At 45.6% G+C, this 21,077-nt stretch overlaps 1 protein-coding gene and 1 non-coding gene across 2 annotated transcripts in view; one reads left to right on the top strand and one right to left on the bottom strand.

Annotated features, from left to right (window-relative positions):
- Positions 1-21,077, bottom strand: part of LOC115859539 (kinesin-like protein KIF28P) — an 85,620-nt gene that overhangs the window by 4,962 nt on the left and 59,581 nt on the right. The window contains exons 14-22 of the mRNA XM_030868599.2: positions 20,749-20,893; positions 15,375-15,493; positions 14,631-14,738; positions 4,261-4,535; positions 2,608-2,742; positions 1,701-1,867; positions 1,343-1,449; positions 935-1,082; positions 460-650 (exon numbers count right to left, since the gene is read on the bottom strand). Of these exons, the coding sequence (XP_030724459.2) occupies positions 460-650; positions 935-1,082; positions 1,343-1,449; positions 1,701-1,867; positions 2,608-2,742; positions 4,261-4,535; positions 14,631-14,738; positions 15,375-15,493; positions 20,749-20,893 (1,395 nt within the window). The remainder of the gene's footprint in view (positions 1-459; positions 651-934; positions 1,083-1,342; positions 1,450-1,700; positions 1,868-2,607; positions 2,743-4,260; positions 4,536-14,630; positions 14,739-15,374; positions 15,494-20,748; positions 20,894-21,077) is intronic.
- LOC115859558 (U6 spliceosomal RNA) lies at positions 9,793-9,899 on the top strand. Its single transcript, XR_004042100.1, has one exon. It is a non-coding gene; the product is annotated as a U6 spliceosomal RNA (small nuclear RNA).

Raw genomic sequence — 21,077 nt, 5'->3', positions numbered from 1 at the left:
TTGCCTTTATCAGATTAAGTAATGTCCATTTTATTCCTAGTTTGCTAAAAGTTTTTATCGTGGTAGGATGCTGAATTTTATCACATGCTTTTTTTGTATATATTGAAATAATCATGATTTTTCTCCTATAATATCTTAATGTGATGAATTATATTTATTTGGTTTTATAATGATAAAGCGAACTTGCATTTCTGAGATACTCTGTACATCCTTAAGTGCAGGAATATCAGTGCTGCAGTGGCCACGGCTGCCTTGAACCAGCCAGATGTACACTAAAGTGAAAAATGGGAGCAAAGATGGGTGGAGCCCCGAAAGCAGCAGACTCACAGTGTTCTAGGCCTCAACCTGCTCTTTGGCTTAAGCACACCCACGTCCCCACGCTCAGGAAATGTAGTTATATCAAACAGCTGCATTTAATGGAAAGAAATTCCTTTTGCTCCCAGGATTCTGGTTACTTACAGGAGGTTTATGATGTCTCAATTTGAGAAACTGCCCTCTTGCCACATTCATGCTTTGGTAGAACACCTTAAGAGCTTTGGCAAATTCTCTGTCATAGCTGGCTTGCTGGGTGCGCATCTGATTAATCTCTCTGGCTGCTGGCAATTGTGCTGTCGTCCCAGTTAGCTTCAGGGTATTGGAAGGCTTATGTGCTGAGGTTGAAAGATAACATTTATTTATTCATCTATTTATTTATCCAGATATTTATATATTTAATTATCTTGGTGCATTTTACTACATCAGCATTTATCAGGCACCGGTTTGGACCCATTCAAAGAAATCTTACAAGGAAAAAGGAAAAAATGTTCCCCCCCTTTTTTAAAACTGAAACAAGATATTAACTCATTTAAAATCTCATTTCTTAGAAAGAAAATACACACCACAAATGTAGGAGTTTAGAGAAAAGCTAAACACCAAGACTTGAGCGGCCTCTTACCTTGTTGACTAGAACCAGTTTTCTCAAGAGATTCTTTAAGAAACACATTTTCCTCTCTGAGCACTCTGTTAATGTTTCTGAGCAGTTCTGTCTCCTGTTCTAACTTGAGCAGCTTCAGATAAAGTTCTGGTATCTGGTTTGATGTAGTCTACAAAAAACAGGTCAGTTTAGCCTTTTGCTGGATTATTTGCATACGCTTGAAGAGTGGCAGTTGTTCCTACCATGTGAAAACTACGTGGGGTGGAGAGGTGTGGTGACCAGGGTTTAAGACCCTCAGGGTTCACAGGAATAAATCAAGAAAAAGGTTTTTTAATGGGAAGGAACATTGATGATCCCCAAGCAACTGTCATCGGAGATATTTTTAGTCATCTGTGACATCTATTTTTAATGTCACTTAAGTATACACACCTGGCCCTTATCCATCATGGAGGATATTTTCTTGGTGTCCACCATGATGTGGCCTTCACCTGTGACCATGAGGCCTGGCTGAGAGCAGCTCAGTTCGGCACAGCCTTCTGTAGTGTGAGGGAGACACCATCAAGGAAAGAAATGTCTCAGTTGTCCAGCCCCCCTGTTGTGTGAGGAGATTTAAGCCATATGATCACCTGTGGACTAAAACCCAGAGGCCCAAGGGACGATAGCTCTTGGCCACTGCTGTCAAGACCCTGACCTCCTCCCTCCATCTCCCTCCTCTGCAGCCCTAGGTATACAGACATGATATCTGACTGAGGAATGCACCATGCAAAAGAAGAAGTAAACATGGTACCTTGAAGGCCCCATAAATCAACAATGAGAGCATTTGTCTGTAAATAATTCAGAAACTCCTGAGATGCATTTAAGGCTGTAAATTGGACAGTCTCTTCAATTTGGGGATTCAGAATTTTCCATACAGGCTTGGTATATAAAGTGTTTGGAAGATCATAAATTCTGTACCTGAGACAAGAACAGAAAACATAACTTAAAACCATAAGGGATACATTTGTAAAGAAAAGTATCAGGTGAGCCAAAGAATTATAGCCTGCTTTGGTTAGTTGATAAAAGGTGACCTATAATGGATTCTCGTGATTGCCACCTCCAACATCTCAGCTATTCAATGTGGGTATCATCATTACATAGATAATATTAAATGCCTAACAAAAAGAGAAAAGGATTTTGATAAATACTTTCCACTTAGATAATCTAAAATTGTTAATTTTCCACATGGGGTTGCAGTTTGTTTTTGTCCTTCAATGCCTACCTTTTTTATTGCTTTATCTTTTAATATCCTTTTAGCTTAATTAGTTTAAGCTTTTAGTTTAAGCATATCTGGTGCCTCTGCCATATTGTAATACAGTCCTTTTGTTTCCAACTAAATAAAATAAACCCAATCGTCCTACTTAGATAACACAGTTTTACTGGATAGTCTTTCTGATAATTAAAATTTCTGACTCTTTGCTTCAATTACTTAGGAGGATCAGTATGCGCTAATCACATTCCACTGACTGGAGGGGCATGCGGCTTATCTGTCTGTTAAACAGTTGGAGGAAATAGTCATTTGGGGGTTGAACAAGCAAAAAAAAACGTAAGAAAATGACATGATAGCTCATTCTTAAAACTTGAGGAAAGACTCCCTCCCACCAGGGCCCACAAAGTGGGCAGTTCGTGTTCAGCAGCTCTGCGGGGCAGGCTGGTACCCCATCTGAACACCCCGCTCTGCATCTTCCTTTAGCCACTTGGTGCCAAGGCACTGCACAATGCGAATCTGGAAGTCCATTCTCTTGCCCAGCAGCTCCAGTGGGTCAATAACCACATCCTCCTCGCCACATGCTCTACAAACAGAAGAGGTAAACATTGTCACAGGTTAGCCTGGGTCCAAGCAAGTTAGGACTGTGATGTCAATGGGAATTACATAGACTCCTAAGAGATGGCCAGATTCTCTGAAGGAAGGATGGGTAATATTACCAGCTGTAGAATTCATTCATTCAAGAGACATATAACAAGAGCCCACTCCATGCTCTAGTACTTCAAGGTAAGATATGGACCGTCTCAAGGAGGAGACAGGAATATAACAGCTTCTTGCAGTAAATGTACCCAGATGTGGGTGCCAAACTAGCATTGAAGATTTAGGTGGGTTCCCAGTGGGACAGAGGGGCTGCCACCCAGAGAAAGCCAGCTGGCTGCCCAGATGCAGCCTCTCCGGGTGTCATCTACCGCAGTGAACTCCTCATGGTCTAGGGTCAACCCCAGGCCCTCAGGCTCAGAACCCAATAGGGACAGCTTTCCAATAGGGGACCTCTCTCACATCAACGAGCTCACAAAGATTGAAACCTGTAAACCAGAATGCTACTTTATTAATTCAGAGTGGGAAATGTAACCATCAGGCAGCCTAGAAGCCCGAAGTAGCAAAATGACCAAGAAGTTTTCTTAGAGTCCCAGTAAAGACAGTGAGTCAACGGTCATCTTGGTCTTTTAGTCACAGTACTTTGCAGTTTTCCTGCTCCCTTCTTCAGCCTGTTTCTTCTTCAGAAAGAGAAAAAGATTGCATCGGGTACCCATGAGGACCCTGGCACCCAGACCAGACCTCCTGCCAGCCTCTTTGCTTAGAATTGCTAAGAGACTTTAGCTTTTGTAAAAGCTCCCTTAACTGCCTTTGGCCCAAAGAGAGAAAACAGATGAGACGCCCTAAGGGGACAGTAAAGGTAATGGAGTGGGGTTAGAACAAAGGTTGGATAACAGCTCAGAATGAGGCCACATAAGGAAACAGACACCACAGTTCCTTCCTTGAGAAAAGGAACAAAGAAATTACCAGAGTCTGTGCAGGGAGATAGGCTGAGCTACAAAATGAGCTTTTCTGCTTCTGCCTCTTGGGCCTCATCAGCAGGGATGAGGACCTAACACTGGAAAGAGCAAGTGGGTGTGGCGGGTACCAGACCTCACGGGCGCTCCGGCGGGTGGGGTGGGGGGGCTGTGAGTAGAAGGTCCTACAGCACTCTTGGCTTCTTTACCAACTAGGTCTATTGGTTCATGTCCACATTTCCTTCTACTACACTCCTGCCTCTTTGCAGGATATCCTCCTCCTCACTCCTTTGGTCCCCTAGGGCAGTGCTGAGCTGCTCAAAGGCTGCTGGACATGGGATTTTAAGTATTCCAGGTCAGCTGCTTTGGCTGCCATGGCAAAATCAGATTTGATAAAGCCAAATTATGAATGAACGAGTTCATTCATTTGCCTCACGAATGACCTCTTCAGGGTACCAAGCTGACCACCCCCTCCAGGAGAACTCAGGCGTGCTATGAGTTTTCTGTGTGGCCGACCCAGAACTAGACAAGGTGGCGGAGGAGATACCCACTGTCCTGTCGGGGAGCAGGGGCCCATGTGGATATGCAACACTGCCTCTTCTAGCCCGTCACAGTTCAGAAACTCCACTTGCTCTTCGAACTTCATGCAGTAGGCAAGTGACTGGAGCCAGATGTGAGCTGAGCCCAAGTGGATGACCTCAGCAGGATCCCAGAAAGGGTCCTCTTCCTGAGCTACGTGGCTATCTTCTCCATCCAGAAAACGCTGGTAAAGTTCCTCCATTAGGAATTTCCTATTGATAAACTTGGCTTTTGACCAAATCCACACCTGGAAACACAAAGGTAGGTCGCCAATATTTGATTCCATCTGCTGCGCTAACGACTCATTTCTATGATTTTTCCCAGCATGCTGTCTCTGATGGGCTGGATTTTGGGTACCCAAGATCAATAACACTCTCATCAAACTTAGCTTTGGTGAGGTCCTTCAAAAGCACTACATTCATTCCTGACCTATTTACTTCAGCATTGCTGGATCCCAAGAAATGACTTAGGGGAAATGATGGAGTTAGAAAACAGACCCTCCCAGGAGAAATGAAGGCTTGTTGTACACAGTAGAATGACCCTCAAAGATGTCCATGTCCCAGTCGCTGGAACCTGTGAATATGTTACCTTACGGCAAAGAGGAATTAAGTTTGCTTATCAGCTGACCTTAAAATAGGGAGATTAGCTTGTATTATCCAGATAGGCCCGGTGTAATCACATAGCCCTTAAATGTGGAAGAGGGAGGTAGAAGAGGGGGTCAGAGAAAGAGAGATGGTGATGGAAGCAGGGTCAGAGGGATGCTATGTGGATGACTTTGAAGATGGCCATGAGCCAAGGAATGTTGGTGGCTCTAGAAGCTTGAAGAGCAAGGAAACATACTCTCCCCTCAAGCTTCCAGAAAGTAAAACATCCCTCCTGACACCTTGCTTTTAGCCCAGTGAGATCGGTGTTGGACTTTTAACCTACTGAACTATAAGATAATAAACTTGTGTGCTCACACCCAATGAGCAGAAAATCTAGGACAAGAGCCTGGTACTGTCTGTCCCTTCAGTAAGTGAGGGTTACCAGGAGGAGTGACCAACACGGAGGAGTAGGAAGTCCCTGAGCTCACCTCCTCCCATGAGCACACCAAAATTAGAACTTTTTTTTTTAATATAAATGTATTTATTTATTTATGGCTGTGTTGGGTCTTCGTTTCTGTGCGAGGGCTTTCTCTAGTTGCGGTGAGCGGGGGCCACTCTTCATCGCGGTGCACGGGCCTCTCTTGTTGCAGAGCATAGGCTCCAGACGCACAGGCTCAGTAGTTGTGGCTCACGGGCCCAGTTGCTCCGTGGCATGTGGGATCTTCCCAGACCAGGGCTCGAACCCGTGTCCCCTGCACTGGCAGGCAGATTCTCAACCACTGCGCCACCAGGGAAGCCCAAAATTAGAACTATTTATAGGGCAACTATCGATGAGGAAGACCTGAAGATGAGTAGAAAAGATCTTCTACAACTAAAGATATAAAGAGGGAACCACCACAACGAGATGGGTAGGAGGAGTGGAGACACAGTGTAATCAAGACCTATAACCCCAGGTGAGCAACTCACAAACAGGAAGATAATTACAATTGCAGGGGTTCTCGCCAAGGAGTGAGGGGTCTCAGCCCCACATCAAGCACCCTAGCCTGGGAGTCCTGCACTGGGAAGACAAACCTCCAGAACATTTGGCTTTGAAGGTCAGCTGGGCTTACTTTCAGGAGAGCTAAAGGGCTGTGGGAAACGTAGACTTCACTCTTAAAGGATGCACCCAAAATCTCACACATTTAGAGACCCAGGGCAGAAACACTAATTTGAAAGGAGCCTGGATCAGACCCACCTGCTGATCTTGGAGAGCCTCCTGGAGAGGCAGGAGGCAACTGGAGCTCACCAGGGGACATAGGTGCTGGGGCAGCCATCTGGGGTGCCTATTCTACCAAGAGGACACTGGTGCTGACAAGCACATTTTGGAGTCCTCCCTCTAGTGCGCTAGTGCTGGGACCTGGCCCCACCCACGAGCCAGTCAGCACCAGTCCTAGGATACCTCAGGCCAAGCAGGTAGTGGAAGGGGGCACAGCCCCATCCATCAGCAGGCTGCTGCCTAAGGACTCCCTGAGCCCCCAGCTGCTAGGGGACCCAGCCCTGCCCACCAGCGGGTTGATACCAACTCCAGGAATCACTAGGCCCCCACCCTGCCCACCAGTGGGCCAAAACCAGCTCCAGGACCCCCAGGACCATACAGCCAGAGACCCCAGGACATAGCCTCACTCACCAGGTCAACAACAACTGTGGGACCTGCAGGACTCTGCAGCCATCAGGCCAGCACTAGCCCTAGGACGCCCCTGAGCCCCAACCCCACCCACCAGCAAGCCAACAGCAGTTGCGAGAAACGTGGGCATCTCTAGATCTGCCTCAGGATCCAGGCCCACTCACCAGTGGGCCGACACCAGAGTTGGGACACCCCAGGCCCCACCGCCAGCCATGTCAGGAGACAGCACCACCCACCAGCAGGCAAGCAGGCAAGAGTAGATCTGAGATCCCTGGCCTTGCAAACAGCCACCCCAGGGCCCAGCTCCACCCACCAGTGGGCCAGGACAAGCCCCAGAACCCCTGGGGCTCCACAGCTAGCCACCTCATAACACAGCCCCAACCATAAGTGGCTGGCAACCTCTACAAAAGGCAGGACCTGGCAACCAACCAGACTGGGGGCCAGCCATGCCTACCAGACCACCCACAGTAGTCATCCCACTACAACAGAAGGGCCCACACAGCCAGTATAGGAGGCATCCCTATAGCATACAGCTCTGGTGATCAGAGGGGAGGGCACTGCTGGGACACATAGGACGTCTCCTACAAAAGGCCACTTCTCCAAGATTGGGAGATATAACCATATATTTCTACCAAATATATAGAAATAAAAAAGCAAATTAGTCAAGATAAGGCAACAAAGAAATATGTTCCAAATGAGGGAACAAAGATAAAAAAGAAGAACAAAATGAAATGGAGATAAGCAACCTACCCAATAAAGAGTTCTAAGTAATGATCATAAAGATGCTCAAAGAAATCGGGAGAAGAATGAAGTGACACAATGAGAATTTTAACAAAGGTTTAGAAAATATAAAAAAGAACCAAACAGAGTTGAAGAATACAATAACTGAAATGAAAAAAATACACTAGAAGGAATCAACAGTAGATTAGATGATACAGAGGAACAGATCAGCAAACTGGAAGAGAGAGTAGTGGAAATCACCAAAGCTGAACATAAAAAGAAAAAAGAATTTTTTTTTTTTTTTTTTGCGGTACACGGGCCTCTCACTATTGGGGCCTCTCCCGTCACGGAGCAAAGGCTCCGGAAGCGCAGGCTCAGTGGCCACGGCTCACGGGCCCAGCCGCTCCGCGGCATGTGGGACCCTCCCAGACCGGGGCACGAACCCGCGTCCCCTGCATCGGCAGGCGGACTCTCAACCACTGCGCCACCAGGGAAGCCCGAAAAAAGAATTTTTTAAAGGAGGACAGTTTAAGAGATCTCTGGGACAACATCAAACATATTAACATTTGCATTATAGGGGTCCCGGAAGGAGGAGAAGAGAGAGAGAAAAGGTCAGAGAACTTATTTGAAGAAATAATAGCTGCAAACTTCTCTAACCTGGGAGAGGAAATAGACATTCAAGTCCAGGAAGCAAAGAGAGTCCAAAACAAGATGATCCCAAAGATATCTACAGCAAGACACATGGTAATTAAAATGGCAAAAATTAAAGATAAAGAGAGACTCTTAAAAGCAGAAAGAGAATAGCAACAAGTTACATACAAGAGAACTCCCATATGGCTATTAGCTAACTTGTCAGCAGAAACTTTGCTAGCCAGAAGGGAGTGGCATGATATATTTTAAATGATGAAAGGAAAAAACCCTGCAACCAAGAATACTGTGCCCAGCAAGGCTATAATTCAGATTTAAAGGAGAGATAGAGTTTCATAGACAAGCAAAAATTAAGAGTTCAGCACCACTAAACCAGCTTTACATTCATGATAAAAACTCTCATCAGGTGGGTTTAAAGGGGACACATCTCAACATAATAAATGCCATTTATGACAAATCCACAGCTAACATTGTACTCACTGGTGAAAAGCTGAAAGCCTTTCCTCTAAAATCAGTAAAAAGACAAGGATGTCCACTGTTACCACCTCTAATTAACATAGTATTTGAAGTCCTAGCCACAGCCACCAGACAAGAAGAAGCAATAAAAGGCATCCAAATTGGAAGGGAAGATGTAAAACTGTCACTATGTGCAGATGACATAATTTGATATATAGAAAACCATAAAGTCTACACCAAAAGATTATTAGGGCTATTAAATGAATTCAGTAAATTTGCAGGATACAAGATTAATATACAGAAATCTGTTGCTTTTCTATATACTAATAATGAACTATCAGAAAGAGAATTCAAGAAAACAATCCCATTTACAATTGCAAAAAAGAGAATAAACTAGGAGTAAACTTAACCAAGGAGGTGAAAGATCTATACTCTGAAACTATAAAACATTGATGAAGGAAATTGAAGATGATTTAAAGAAATGGAAAGATATCCCATGTTCATGGATTGGAAAAATTAATACTGTTAAAAAGTCCACATCTACCAAAGCAATCTACAGATTTAATGCAAGCTGTATCAAAATTGCCATGACAGTTCTCAGAACTAGAGCAAACAATTCTAAAATTTATATGGAACCACAAAAGATCCCCAAATGCCAAAGCTGTCTTGAGAAGAAAGAATGAAGATAGAGGCGTCAGGCTCCCTGATTTCAGACTATACTACAAAGCTGCAGTAATCAAAACAACATGGTACTGGCACAAAACAGACATATAGATCAGTGGAACAGAACAGAGAGCCCAGATATAAAACCATGCACCTATGTTCAATTAACCTATGACAAAGGAGGCAAGGATATACAATGGAGAAAAGACAGTTTCTTTAATAAGTGGTGCTGGGAAAACTGGATAGCTACATGTAAAAGAATGAAATTAGAACATTTTCTCACACAATATACAAATGTAAACTCAAAATGGATTAAAGCCCTAAATGTAAGTCCTGAAACCATAAACCTCCTAGGATAAAACATAGGCAAAACACTCTTTGACATAAATCGTAGCATTATTTTTTTGGCTCTGTCTGCTAAGCAAAAGAAACAAAATAAAAAATAAACCAATGGGGGACGTCCCTGGTGGTCCAGTGGTTAAAACTCCCCACTTCCACTGCAGGGGGTGCAGGTTTGATCCCTGGTCAGGGAACTAGGCGCACTGTGTGGCATGGCCAAAAAAAAAAAAAAAACCAATGGGACCTAATTAAACTTAGAAGTTTTGCACAGCAAAGGAAACCATCAACAAAATGAAAACACAACCTACTGAATGGGAGAAAATATTTGCAAATGATATGACTGATAAGGGGTTAACATCTAAAATATATTAACAGCTTATACAACTCAATATCCAAAAAGCAAACAACCTCATTAAAGAATGGGCAGAAGAGTGCTCACTTTGGCAGCACATATACTAAAGCTGTAAGAATACAGAGAAGATTAGCATGGCCCCTGCGCAAGGATGACATGCAAATTCATGAAGTGTTCCATATTCTAGAGTAAAAAAAAAATGCACAGAAGACCTAAATAGATATTTTTTCAAAGAAGATATACAGATGGCCAAAAGGAACATGAAAAGATGCTCAACATCACTAATCATCAGAGAAATGCAAATCAAAACCACAATGAGAGATTTTCTCCCACCTGTCAGAATGGCTCTCATCAAAAAAATCTACAAATAACAAATATTGGCCAGGATGTGAAGAAAAGGGAGCCCTAGCCCACTGTTGGTGGGAATGTTAATTCACACAGCCACTATGGAAAGCTGTATGGAGGTTCCTTTAAAAACTAAAAATAGAGCTACCATATGATCCAGCAATCCCACTCCTGGGCATATATCCAGAAAAGAAACTCTAATTCAAAAATATACATGCGCCCCAATGTTCATAGCAGCCCTGTTTACAACAGCCAAGATGTGGAAACAACCCAAAGTTCCCATCAACAGACGACTGGTTAAAGAAGATGTGAGATATACACACACACACACACACACACACACACACACAATGGAATATTACTCAGCCATAAAAAGGATGAAATTCTGCCATTTGCAACCATGTGGATGGACCTAGAGGGTATCATGCTTATTGAAATAAGCTTGACAGAGAAAGACAAATATTGTATGTTATCACTCATATGTGGGTTCTAAAAAATAAAATGAATGAATATAACAAAACAGAAACAGACCCACAGATATAGAGAACAAACTAGTGGCTGCCAGTAGGGAGAAGGAAGGAGAAGGGGCAAAATACGGTAGGGGATTAAGAGTTACAAACTACTATGTATAAGATAAATAAGCTACAAGAATATATTGTACAGCACAGGGAATATAGCCAATATTTTATAATAACTTTAAATGGAGTATAATATATAAATATATTGAATCACTATGTTTTCCACCTGAAATTAGTATGATATTGTAAATCAACTGTACTTCAATTTTAAAAAAATAACTAAAAAGAAACAGAGTCATAGATACAGAAAGCAAACAGGTTGTTGCTAGAGTGTAAGGGGGTGGGGGAAGGAAATAGTTGAGGGAGATGGAGAGGTACATACTCCCAAGCGCAAAGTAAGTGAGTCTTCGGTATGAAATGGACAGTATGGGGAAGGTAGTCAATAATTATGAAACTATCTTTGTATCTTGTTTGATGGTAACTAGACTGACGATCATTTTGAAATGCATAGAAATATCAAATCACTATGTTGGGTACCAGGAAGTAACACAGGGTTTTAGGTCAGTTATACTTTTAAAACGAACAATCTTATAGAAAAAGAGTTCAGTCTTGTAGTTACAGAGGCAGGGGTGGTGGGAAGAGGAACTGGATGAAGGCAGTCTAAAGGTACCAACTTACAGTTATAAGATCAATAAGTACTAGGGATGTGTACAACACGATGAATGTAATGAACACTGCTGCGTGTCGTACAGGAAAGCTGTTAAAGAGAGTGAACCCTAAGAGTGCTCATCACATGGGAAACAATTTTTTTCCTATTTGTTTAATGTTGTGTCTATATGAGATGACGGATGTTCACTAAACTTATCGTGGTCATCATTTCTTGATGTATGCAAGTCAAATCATTTATGCTCTACACCTTAAACTTACATGGTGCTGTACGTCAGGTATCTCCCAATAAAACTAGAAGGAAAAAAAACGCGGTTACCAGGTAAGAGTAGCAATTCCTTCTTTGAGCAACTTGGAAAACACCAAAAAACTAACAGGTAAGTCATTCTCTCTCTGAGTGTTATGTATCTTCATATAAAAAGGACATCCTAGAAAAAAAAAAAAAAAAAAGGACATCCTCCAGACATAAAAAAGACTCCATTCTTTTTCTGTTTGCCCCAAGCAATGGCGAAGAACACAGTACTCCATCCCCAGAGGCGTGGTGAAGGCTACAGGAGACCTTGGCTGTGGCGCACGCGGCGCTGGAGCCGAGCACAACAGGAATTCTAGTCACGTGGGTTTTTAGAGCCCTTTAGGCTAGGAAACTAAGAAAATGCGAATCCAGGTAATGAAAGCAGTCCACCGCCTCGTTACTGTGCCCTGCGGCGGATAAACTGACGTCACCCGGGCAGGTCAGCGAGGCCCCTGCGCCGCCGACCCCGCAGCCGGCCTGTGGGCCTGGCGCAGAGCGATCGCTGGGCTCTCGTAGCTCTTGGGCTGGTAGGTGCAGCCGCAGCACTGGCGGTTAGAAGGCCCTCCCAGCCCCCAGCGGCCCTGGCTGCTCCCGGGTGGCTCTGACAGTCGCTGCCCTAACCCTACGGCGGCGGAGCACCCACGGTGCACGTGGTGCAGGGGTGAACATTTACACGATCGACCGCCAAAAAAGCGCCACTCGTGTCCATACCTAGAACCCACTGCTGCTTTTCACCGGTCTTGTCTTTTGGCCTTCAAAATCACACACACACGAACGATCCAAGGAACTACCAGAGGTTACTACCAGCGTTTCACAGGGCTTTTGAGGAAGGCAGGGCTTCATTTGAGGAATGTAACTAGTACTTTTAAAAGGTGAAAATGGACAGACTTGAAGATGACAGATCAGTAAGATTAATCTCTGCATGAGAAAAAAGAAAACTAGAAAAGAAATCACCATAAAATTAATTAGTGCATAATCCCTTAAAAGAGAACGCAGTACAGTTTATGCAGAAGCATTCCCATCAAACAGTTATCTGTGGCCGTGACCGGGATGCCAGGTTGGAGCAAAAGAACAGCATCTCCGAACGCGCGCGGGCCCTCAGCTCTCCCACATGGCACACTGAGTAAAGTGTGAAAACATCATCTTGCATTCTCTTTCTGGTAATGGCAGGCTGTTACTCAGGTAACCCCTCTGCTAACAATAGAAAAGGCTGAATGAAATATTTTTTCAAATCACCTTTAAACTGTAATAAAAATAAACAATAATAAAAAGGAATAACATTGGGGGGAAAAGTTCAAAACAAACCTAAAAATCTCCTTAAAGCAAAGTCTGACAAGGTAGTAAGAAACTGCCAGAACAAATTCTGGGGTAACGCCTGGCCCCAGAGACGCATATGGAATATTGGGTCACCAAAGCTTCTTTGCCCTGATGGCATCTGCCAGATTAAACAAAACAAAAGTCACACACACAGCTCCAAAGGCCTCATGGGACTTGGCATAGAAGTCAAGGCTGACTTTCCAGGATGTGGGGTCTTACTGAGACCCCTGACAGCTACACTGGGAGTGTGAGGTGAGCCAGCATCAAACATGCTGCTATGGACTGAATGTTGGTATGCCCCCAAAATTCATATGTTGAATCCTAACCCCCAATGTGATGGTATTAGGAAGTGTGGCCTTGGGCAGTGATTAGGTCATGAGGGTGGAGCCCACATGGTGGGATTAGTGCCCTTATAAAAGAGACCCCCAGAGAGCTCCCTTAGCCCTTCCACCACGTGAAGACACAGCAAGAGGACAGCCATCCACGAACCAGGAGGTGGGCTCTCACCAGACACTTGGACCTGCCCTTGCCATGATCTCGGACTTCCCATGTCCAGAACTGTGAGAAATAACTGTTGTTTAGCGCACTGGTCTTTGGTATATTGCTGTAGCAGCCTGGGTGGACAAGACATGTTTCTGCCTTCTTCCAACTCTAGGGGATGGAGGGGAGGCCACCTCGGTGCTGGTCAGAGGAAAAGAAGAAAAGGACAGGAACACATCTCAGGGGTTGTGGCTCAGGAACGGCCTTGCTCAGGTGTGCCTTCTGGGCGCCCACACTTCGAGCAGTGGTCTTGGTGTTCCCAGCACCTGGCAGACACAAATCCCCTTGACCCGGCTGATGAGTACTCAAGCGTTTACCATGTGAACAGATACATTCATAACCTTTTCTCTGTTTGTCATATTTCACAATTTTAAAAAGTTTTTAAAGATTGGTCTTGACCCAGAAAATTTTGGCAACTTTAGGGCAACGAGCAGAAAAATTAAACCCAGAGAAGCACCAGTTAGTCGTTTGGCGGAGCAGATCATCCAATGACGGAAAAGTCCCCAGCCACAGCCAGCCCCTCCTCCAGAGGCATGTTTGCTACAAGACTTACAGCTAAGGAGGCATGTGTACACCAAGGATTGGGAGGGAGCAGCCCACCCAAAGGTCACCTGAGAATTAGGGGCACATCCTCTGAAGATGCAGTAGGGAGTGAACATTTGGCTGGAGGGCTGCTCTGAAGGCATAAGGGACACCAACTCTAGGCCCACTCTTTTCTGTTAGGCAGAGGGAAAGGAAAGGGGTCTGAAGTGCCTAAGAAGGGCCTTCCTGACAGTGAGCAATGTCACAAATGGGAATGGACCAGCCAGTGGAGGTTACGGCCTCTTCTGGCGTCTTAATGAAAGTGCGGATTTTCTCATTGCTCAGAACGGCAGCTCTGTCTCTCTCGGGCACTCGCACGAACACCACTATCAGTTGGACACACTCTCAGGCTCCCTTCTGGTTCTAAAGCTCTGGAGTCATGATAAAAATAAGCAGAAAGCATGGGTGGGAAAGCCCGTGGGTGGGAAAGATCCCAGGTCTTGGTGCTGTCGGGGAGAGACGCCGAGGAGGGGATCACAGAGAGGGTCCCCGCTCCCCAGAGGCTGTCCCCCAGAGCCCCACTCGCATTCGGAACCTGTCTGGCCCCTTCGCTGGGTCTCCACAAGCTGTAGCAAGTAAAACTAACCTGCATCCCTAGGAAAGCTCCTCAGAAACTCTTTGTGGAGTCTCACACCTGCCCCCAAGGGGCAGCCTCACCTGACGAGTCCTCTGATTGGTCACCTTCACCATGACCTCTTTTTGTAGGTCATAGCCCCTGGAATCTGATGACACTAAGTTCTTCACTTTCAGCTCCATGTTAAGTCCCTGATAAGAAAAATACTTCTCACTAAATAATCCTACTTTCATCAGCCTATACCATCTTTGAAATTTCTTTTTCATTCTCTCCATACTCAGGCTTTCTAAAAGAAGATGGTCTACCTCTTGCTCCTTGGAATTCCCATCAAGAGAAAAGCCAGAGCACCAGAACTTCTCAACAGTATTCTGGAACTAACACGTGTAGGCCTCACCAAAGTGACTGAATCTCATGCAAGTTTCCCGATGATTGGGATCCTGTGTCACCAGAGAGCGAATGCCAGCCCAGGCCTCCTCTGTGGCAGAGAAGCCACCAGGGTGCCTGCACCCAGAGAGGGCCTCTGCAGGACAGTCTGGGGTGGGGTGGCCATGGCAAGCTAGTGTTGGTCTGGAGTCCTGGTGGTCCCAGAGCCGTGGGGGCCAGAGGTGGAAGGAACGGACTCGAGGCTGGGACTGGGGAGGCCCGGGTGTTGGCTGAGGCCCTGTCACTAGCTCACTGTGGGGTCTTAGGCAAAGCACCCGCCCTCTCCAGGCCCACGTGTCAGGCATGTCTACACCACGAAGCCAGCCAATGGGAGTGAGGGGTACATTGAACCTGTTCTCTGAGGTCCTTTCTGGAGCTGGGATTTTACCATTTTCTAGCCTTACCTTCTTCAGCTCTTCACTCATTTGATTTGCTTCTGCAACCAGTGGCATCAGTTTGATGTAGTCCTGGAACACAGCCAGGACACTGGGGTCTGCCTTGCCATCCCCACTGTTCACAGCACCTAGGAAAGATTGGAGAGGAAGGGAAAGTCACTCACTGGTTCTAGGATACTTTTCAGCCATGAATAAATTTACACACTCCTTGGTTCCTTCATTCAGTCGTTCATTCAACTGTTCACCAAATATTTACATTTTAAAATTACAAGCATGTAAAAGAATAGATACATGTATATGCATAACTGAATCACTTTGCTGTATACCTGAAACTATCGCAACATTGTTAATCAATTACACTCCAATATAAAATAAAAAGTTAAAAAAAATTACAAGCGGGCTTCCCTGGTGGCACAGTGGTTGAGAGTCTGCCTGCCGATGCAGGGGACACAGGTTCGCGCCCCAGTCCAGGAAGATCCCACATGCCGCGGAGCAGCTGGGCCCGTGAGCCATGGCTGCTGAGCCTGCGTGTCCGGAGCCTGTGCTCCACAACAGGAGAGGACACAACAGTGAGAGGCCCGCGTACCGCAAAAAAAAAAAAATTACAAGCATGTAATAAAACAAACAAACAAACAAAAACCAAGAAAGAAAACTAAGTGAGGAGGAGAGGACACTGCCTGGCTTTACTTAAGCAATTGCTCCACTTAACCCAAGAATCTCAGCAGCATTGTGACAGGAGGCCTTCTGCCTCCAGTTTCCCATCTTGGTCTCAGGGTCCTTGACCCAAGGTGGCTCCACACTCTCTAGGGAGGAGGCTGGGGCAGGAAGAATACAGTTGGCTAAAGGAAGGTCTGGGGATTTCTCGAGAACCGCAGCTGGCACAGAAGCAACCTGTTCTTACTTCTGCTTGGGGTGGCTTGGAGGAGGGGATCACGGAGATGAAGGGTGAGCCAATCCCCCTGCCAGACCTCGGTTGGTGCTGCCTTGTGCCAGGAACTCTCAACTATTTAGGGATTCCCTGCCCTGAGGTCTGACTCCCAGAACTGCCCACCAGACGCCTTGCTGAGGACCTACAGTCTTCGCTGGCGCTGAGCACCTTCAGCCCAGCGTCTGGGGCTTGTTTGACCTCATTGTGCTGCCAGCCCTGGGCTGGAAAGGCAGGTGTGCCGTCCATTTATTTTGCTAAAATTCTGAAGAAAAGTCTTTGGTATACGAAAAAGGGAGGGACTATTTTGCACACATGTAGGCACACCCCACGAGGCACACCCCACGGCTCACCAAGCATGGGTTTATAAGGCAAGTTCAGGCAGGGCGCGCGGGCTGGAGAGAAGGTACCGGCGCACGTGAGACGCTCCTCGTTTGGGAAGCCCAGCACAGCCAGAGACCTCAGTGGAGCCCAAGCTCAGGTGGCTTCCAGGGGCCCTGGTACCATTGCCTCCCCTGAGGGGAGTGAGCCGGGGCCTGGAGATGGGAGGGGAGGTAAGGTGGTCAAGAGCCTCCATCTGAGGCGAGGGAAGAGACGGACAAAGGAAGATGCCAGAGCTCCTGAATGCTCCTACGGACGAGGAATCCCAGGTTGTTGGGCAGTGGAGGCTGGGCTGAGAGGATAAGGGGAGCCTTTGACTCAGAAACCTAAGGCTGTAATTTATTCTAGGCTAGGGTCTGGTTTTCGTTCATCACCGTCTCTCCAGGCTCCCAGTCAGCATCTTTAGCTGTTGGGCTGTAGCTTCTATAGGCCCAGAAGGCCCCTGGGTGGGGCTGGGAGGTGAGTGGGGAGGACAGACCCTAGCCTGCCCTGCCCTGGGGGGAACCCGATGTCCAGGCATGGGCCTCCTGGGGCAGGGTGTTCTCAGACAGAACAGAGCAGGACGTGCCCACATTTGGGCCCTAGGTCATGCATGTGTGCATGACTAAGCTTCTGTGTGGGAGCTGATCTGGTTAATCTCATTCATCATTCATTCAACAAACACTTACTAAAGGCCCATTGCTAGGCCGTTATCAGACTCTGGGGATTCAGAAGTGAACCCGCTCTCGTCAGCTCTGTAAGGACAGGGCATTTCTTTGCTCACTGCTGGATCCCCAGGGCTTAGAACCACATCTGGCACATAGTAGGAGCTCAGTAAATACTTGTTGAGTGAAGGAATATATAAGTGAATGGGTAAACAAGAGAAAAAAAAATCCCAGCTAGAGCTTATATTCTCAGGTGGACAAATGAATAATAATCAAACTAATAAATAAAATAATTTTAAAATGTAATGAATGCTAGGACAGAAATAGAGTTAAATAAGAAAGAATAAACAAACGAAGCCAAGAAAGGGGAAGATCTATCTGAGGAGGTAATTTTTGAGCTGAGAGATGAAAGATGAAAATGAGCCAAAGATGGAAAGAAAAGCAAGCAATAAGTGCAAAGGCCCTGAGGCAGAAAGGGCTTGATGTGTTGGAGGAGTAGAAAGGAGACCAGTGAGGTTCAAACTGGGGTGAGGAGAGAGTGAGGTTCAAACTGGTGTGAGATGCGGTTGGAGAGAGAGCGTGAGGTAGATCATAAAGGGCCTTAAGAACGTGGTAGGGAGTTTGGGTTTTATTCTAAGAACACTGAGAAGTTGGTGAATATTTTGCAGCCCGAGTGTATCATGATCTGATAAGTTCAGAGACGACTACACTGTTCAGGTAAGAGAAGATGATGGCTTGCACTGAAATGGTGGCACAGGAGGATGGAGAAAAGGCAGACTGGATGAAGAAGTGAGGGAAAGGAGGAGGCCTAGATTTTTGCCTTGAGCAGTTGTTTGCCAAGATGATAAGTCCTGGGAATGAGAACAGGCTTGGAGTGAGTGGGGAGTCAAGGCTCTGTTTTGGACACTTTCATGTTGAGACGCCTGTGAGTCATGCAAGCAGAGATATCAAGAAGGCAGCTGGATGGGGGTATCAAGAGATATCAAGGGACAGCAAGAAGACAGAGGAGCTGAGGGTTGTCAGCACAGATGGCACTTAGAGCCACTGAGAATGATGAGAGCAGAGTGGGGAAAGCATCCATCTAGAGAAGAGTCCCAAGGTCCAAGCTCTGGGGCTCTCCGAATTTCAAGATGGGTAAGATGAGGAGAAGCCAGGAAAGGGAATGTGGAAGAAGTGGCCTAGAAGAAAACCAGGAGAACATACGGTTCCAAGAGTCAAATATCTCCAAAAGGAGAGAGGGCTCAACCGTGTAAGATGTTGCTGAGACCTCGGTAAGATGTGTGCAGACAAGTGCCTGCTAGACCTGGAATGCAGAGGGATCAGGGTCAGGCATGAGTGGGACAGAAGCCAGACTGGAGATGAGAAAATGGAAACAACTTCCTAGTTTTCTATAAAAGGGAACAAAAAGAAATATGGCAGGAGCTCGAGGGAGATGTGGGTCTAAGTGTTTGTTTTTATGGTGGAAGATAGTGGAGCATGTTTGCATGTGATAGAATGACCCATGGAGAGCATTTAGTGATGCAGGAGGATGAGAGGAGGGGGCTCTTCAGAGACAAATGCTTGAGAAGGTGAGAGGGATGGAATCCAGAGGACAGATGGAGAAAATGGGCAAACATACTATGTTCGCCCACCAAGAGAAAGATAAAAGTAAACCCTGTGGTATTGAACTGGAATTGGAGGTATTACTAACTTATGGCTTTACAGAATAGGTGAAGCTATAATATGTGTGTGGGAACCATGTATCTATACAGCAGTTTGCACACATAGTCCCAGATCTTGATTTATAAATGTCCTTCTCCACCAAAAGGAATCAGGATCCTTGGAGAAATGACTGACACCATAGCTGGGACTGAGAGCCCACGAGACAAACCTGGAACATTTTTTGATGCCAGAAAGTAGGCTAGTGTTTAAAGAATGAGGAGGACTGTCAGGAAGACACAGAATCCAGCTTGAAGGGGCTCCCACTGGCCAAATCCAGGACACTTTGCACCTCAAAATAAATTATGAAAGCAACAGCTTATAACTTATGGAGTAAAACAGGACTCTATGAGTTCACAGGGACATAAACAAATGAATAAACAAATAAATAGGAGGGAACACATTTCTTGTAGTAACATTGTTTCAAATAAAGGTAGAAGAAATGGTGGAGCTAGAAATTCACCATTTGACAAAAATCATACTAATCATCCAATGATCAAAGGGTGATAAAATTAGTGGATGAAAGTGTGATAAGGTATAGGATACCTACATATCAAAGTCTCTCCCCATAAAATATTTATTAATTAAAAAGATAGGATTAGTCATTGTACCGTGGAGAAACCTGGCAGACACCCCCCTAACCAAGTGATCACAAAAAATGGACAACCTGACACCATGTGCCTTCTGAGGTGAGGCACAGAGGCTACAACATCACTTTGCTGGCATTCCTGCCAAAAATGTATCACCCCCGTCCCATCAGGAGGAAACATCATAAAAACCCAAACAAAGGAACATTATACAAAATGATTGGCCTTTAGGAAGTATACAATGTGGTGTTTAAGGATAAAGGAGCACCATGTCTGCAACTTACTCTGAAATGGTTCAGGAAAAAAATTATATATATATGTGTACATATATATATACACACACATATACATATATAATAAAGCAAATGTAGTAAAATATTTAAACAGGAATCTGAGCAGAGTGTGTTTGAGAGTTCAGTGTGCTACTCTGGAAACTTTTCCATACCTTTCAAGAAATGTCAGAGTTAAGAATAACCCACAAAATGCTTGCCCACCTTGGCAAGGGGCTCCAGAGAACTGGGGCTAAAGGCGTCTGAGCTCAAAGACAGGCTGGCTGACTCTTGGCCAAGATGCTTTGGGAAGTGTGCCCATGAGAGAGCCACATGGTGACCACAGAAGAAAAGGTTTCAGGGGCAAAAGGGAGAGCTGTCAAGACGTCATACAAAGCATGGAGATGGGGCCAAAGGATGACTTCCCTTTCCTAGCAGAGCCCATGTAAGGAGCTTCCGGTCCCCCAGGGGCTGCAAAGGGGGCAGGAGGTACCCTCAATACTGACTACTGATTAGGGCCAGACTCTGAGCCGTTAGATATTAATTTACAGAAGACTAAATTTAGAAGACTGGCACACTGAAATGAATTTTTGTCCAGGAGAAGATTATCTCCCTGAAGGCATGAATTAGCTGTGCCGGACCCAGCGATCGCATTTCAGCATCCTCCTATCCCAGTGTTGTATCCACTCTCTACTCCTCGAAACAAATCTTTGACGTGTGCTCACTCTGTATGAAAATCATACCTTTACTTTTCTAAACCTTGTATTTTGACACAATAGAAGATTATTTTCTTAAGGAAAGCAGGAGAGCACACAGTGGAAGCAGCTGCTTTCACATCCACCCATGGAAAATGCCAGCAGTCAGGCCCAGGCTGCTCACCGAGCGTGTCCACACTCACTCCCTCCGAAGCCGCTCTCTCCAGCTGGAAAAAGTCGTGATCAAATCTGCTCAAGTCCTCGCTGCCTCGCTCTGAAGGAAAGCCGATGTAGAGGTAGGCGCTGTTGGACCCCAAAATAATTCGGTCCTAGGGAGGAGAGAGTGGGCTCGGAGGGAAGAGGCCAGAGGAGGCGAGCCAGCTCCTCTGTGTAAATCCTGAGACCCTGTTTATCCCCCAAACAGGAAAGAGACCCATAAACGAGGAGGGAAGAGGGGGCCTCTTGCTTTTTCGTGCTTTCACTGACTCCTTCCTTTATTCCACACTCTCCACC

Source organism: Globicephala melas, chromosome 1 (genome assembly GCF_963455315.2).
Source record: "Globicephala melas chromosome 1, mGloMel1.2, whole genome shotgun sequence".
Taxonomy (NCBI): Eukaryota; Metazoa; Chordata; class Mammalia; order Artiodactyla; family Delphinidae; genus Globicephala; species Globicephala melas.
The sequence above is the reverse complement of the archived record's forward strand: the minus strand, read 5'-3'. Positions and strand labels throughout refer to the sequence as shown.